Source organism: Eucalyptus grandis, chromosome 7 (assembly GCF_016545825.1).
Source record: "Eucalyptus grandis isolate ANBG69807.140 chromosome 7, ASM1654582v1, whole genome shotgun sequence".
NCBI classification, from domain to species: Eukaryota; Viridiplantae; Streptophyta; class Magnoliopsida; order Myrtales; family Myrtaceae; genus Eucalyptus; species Eucalyptus grandis.
This window is the reverse complement of record NC_052618.1, coordinates 18,238,331-18,241,428: the sequence shown is the minus strand read 5'-3', so window position 1 is coordinate 18,241,428 and position 3,098 is coordinate 18,238,331. Positions and strand designations below refer to the sequence as shown.

The 3,098-nt window shown below is 42.0% G+C and overlaps 1 protein-coding gene across 1 annotated transcript; it reads left to right on the top strand.

Moving 5' to 3' along the window:
• The first annotated feature begins 351 nt into the window (after positions 1 to 351).
• Positions 352 to 2,770, top strand: LOC120295926. Its single transcript, XM_039317541.1, has 4 exons — positions 352 to 496; positions 1,738 to 1,793; positions 2,006 to 2,084; positions 2,241 to 2,770. Exons 1-4 carry the CDS (start codon positions 352 to 354, stop codon positions 2,768 to 2,770), a joined length of 810 nt encoding a protein of 269 aa, XP_039173475.1.
• Positions 2,771 to 3,098: the final 328 nt, after the last annotated feature.

Here is a 3,098-nt window from a genome sequence, read left to right as displayed (position 1 = left end):
CCAGAATAGTTGGCACATGTACATGTTTGAACAACCAAGATATGAAATTTGCTTAAGTGGAATTATAAATCCTTGGATAAATTGGAGGAAAAAGAGCAAGATGGTCATGATTTGAGGTCATAGAAATCCAAGGATAAATCTATCCTTTTGAAAGTGCTGGAGGATGAAAGATATTGCTGGCTAACATCCTTTTCTAATACATGTTGTTAATGTGTATTACTCTCCTAATCTATTGAATTATTTTATAAATACAATATGGATGGAAAAATAAATATTTACCAAGTGGACATCAACAGCTGATGTGATATTGTAGGTGCTAGCAATCATAATTGAAGTCTACGTATACTGGAGATGCAGCAGAAGAAGCTGGTCCAATACCAGCTGGGTGCTTCTAAGGCTCCTGGGCCTGATGGTCTTAATGGCCTCTTCTATCAGCAACACTGGAATATCATTAAAACAACTATCATTAAAACAGTTCAAGATTTCTTCACAACAGGTTGTATGCCTCCTAGACTAAACAGAACAATAATTGCCCTAGTTCCTAAAGTTCATCATCCGGAAAGCATTGACCAGTACCGACCCATCAGTCTTTGCACTTTCGCTTATAAGATTATTTCGAAAGTAATGGCCAACAGACTTAAGCCTTGGCTACCTAGTTTGATATCAAAAGAATAGGCAACATTTGTCAGTGACAAGCAGATACAAGACAATATCATGGTGGTGCAAGAAGTGCTTCATAAGTTTAAAGTGAGAACATGCAGGAAAAGATTCAACCTTATTTTAAAAACAGATATGCAGAAGGCTTACGATAGGATTGAATGGGATTTCTTGGAAGCCTATTTACAGCAGTTGGGCTTTAATGATAGCTGGGTTACTATGGTTATGGCTTGCATTACTACGGCTTCCTTTAGTATTCGTTTTAATGGGGAACAGCTCCCTTACTTTCAGCCTACTAGAGGGCTTCGCCAAGGTGACCCCCTATTCCCATATATTTTCATTCTACTTGCTAATGCTCTGTCAACTACTATCAGGCAAGCTGTGGATATGGGCCACCTACAGGGGATTCAATTCAATAGAGCCTGTCCTAAGTTATCCCACTTGTTTTTTTGCTGACGACTCAGTATTTTTCCTAAAAGCCACAGTCTATGAATGCCAAAATCTTGCTAATATCCTAAATCAATATTGCCTAGCTACGGGCCAACTCATTAATCGGAACAAATCAGGTTTATTTTTCAGTAAACACTGCCCTATCACCTTACAAACCAATTTAGCTAATGAACTCAGAATACCTGTTGTCAGTAAATATGGTAAGTACCTGGGCATTCCCTCGGATTGGGGTCGTTCCAAACGTGAGATGTTCTCTTGGATCCTGGCAAGAGTCAATGCTAAATTAGCTGGTTGGCAGGAAAAATTCTTATCAAAAAGTGGTATGGAAATCCTACTGAAATCAGTAATTCAGGCCTTACGTCAGTATCCCATGTCCATTTTTAAGCTTCCCTTGTCGCTCTGCAGACTAATAGAGAGGAAGATATCAGCATTCTGGTGGAGTAAACACAACAGTCAATTTGAAATTCATTAGAAAAACTTGTCAGAATTGAAGCAGTCAAAAGCATCAGGGGGGATGGGATTCAGAGATTTGATTAACTTCAATAAAGTAATGCTTGGTAAGCAAGCTTGGCGTCTTTTCCAGCAACCTAATGCTATTTGGAGTCAGCTTTTCAAGGGATTATATTTCAGGTATTCCTCTTTCCAAACTGCCCAATCAGGCTATCGACCTTCATGGGGGTGGCAGAGTATGTTAAAAGGATGAGATTCTATTACTCCTAAACTTCGTTGGCTAGTTGGGGATGGATCACATATTTGAATTAGAGAAGATATCTGGCTACCAATTGGTCAGATAGGAGGATTAGCAGAGGAGGGAGAACCTGATGTAGTTGCTGATCTAATAGACTTACCAAAATCAGAATGGAAGACCTCTCTTGTTACCACCTTCTTTGATGCCTAGGTCAGTGAAGCAATTTTGAATACTCCTCTCAACCCTTCACTCCTGCATGATCAATTAGTGTGGACTGCTACTTCATCAGGTACCTACACAGTGAAAAGTTGTTATCATTATCTCTCTTCGACACAACAGACCCCAATTAATGTAGCTTCATCCTCTTATAACACCCCTACTCAGTTATGGAGGAAAATCTGGCATATGCGAACTGCTCCTAAGCTTCGGGTGTTTCTCTGGTTAGCTTGTAAAAACGCCATTGCTACCAAAGATAATCTCTATCAACGCCATATTTCCCCTAATCCCTACTGTACACTCTGTAACCACAACATTCCAGAAACGATTGAACATCTTTTCTTCTTCTGCCCTTGGACACAAGACATCTGGAATCATGAAGAAATTAGGGTCACGATTTCACCTACCTCGATTCGACGTTTTGATGCCTGGGTTGCAAATAGAGCTTCTCTCCCAAGGGCGTCCCCAGATTTCGAAGTGATCGCCAATGTGCTATGGGAGATCTGGCGACAAAGAAATAACGCAGTCTTTCGGCAGCACCAACTGGATCCGCTCCAAGCCGTGGACAACGCCCTTGCCCAAAGCCGAATCATCAAGCTTTTACACCCCTCTGTACAGCGGATTAACAACAACCTGGTCAGTTCAGATCGGAGATGGAAACCACCTGAAAAGGGATGCCTTAAATGTAATGTTGATGGGGCTTTTCGAACGGGGTCGGAGGATGGATCAATTGCGTGTATCTACAGAGATAGTAAATGAGTTCTTACTGATGTGATTACTAGAACTGTTCTAGCCCAATCGGCCTTCCAAGCTGAAATCTATGCTCTCCTATCGGCTCTTCAACGTCTGATCCAGCAGGGGCTTCATCTTCAACACATAGTGAGCGAGTCTGACTGTCTGTTGCTGGTGGAGATCGTTCAGCAGAAGCAGCGGCGGCCATGGACGAAGCGCCATCTTTTCGCGATTCTACGCGAAGTGTTTTCTCAATGCTCTAATCTCTCTCTCCACCATGTTCGCCGAGAAGCAAACCTAGCAGCCGACTAGGCTGCTAAAGCCCATCGGGATCAAGGCCCAGTTAGAAACTGGC

Bases quoted from the DNA above. Each gene is read 5' to 3' on its own strand.
- LOC120295926 (XM_039317541.1), top strand. From the start codon at position 352: ATGCAGCAGAAGAAGCTGGTCCAATACCAGCTGGGTGCTTCTAAGGCT. The intron at 1,794-2,005 runs GTATGTTAAAAG...TTTGATGCCTAG, and splicing joins ACCTTCATGGGGGTGGCAGA to GTCAGTGAAGCAATTTTGAA. The intron at 2,085-2,240 runs GTACCTACACAG...TTCTCTGGTTAG, and splicing joins GTGGACTGCTACTTCATCAG to CTTGTAAAAACGCCATTGCT.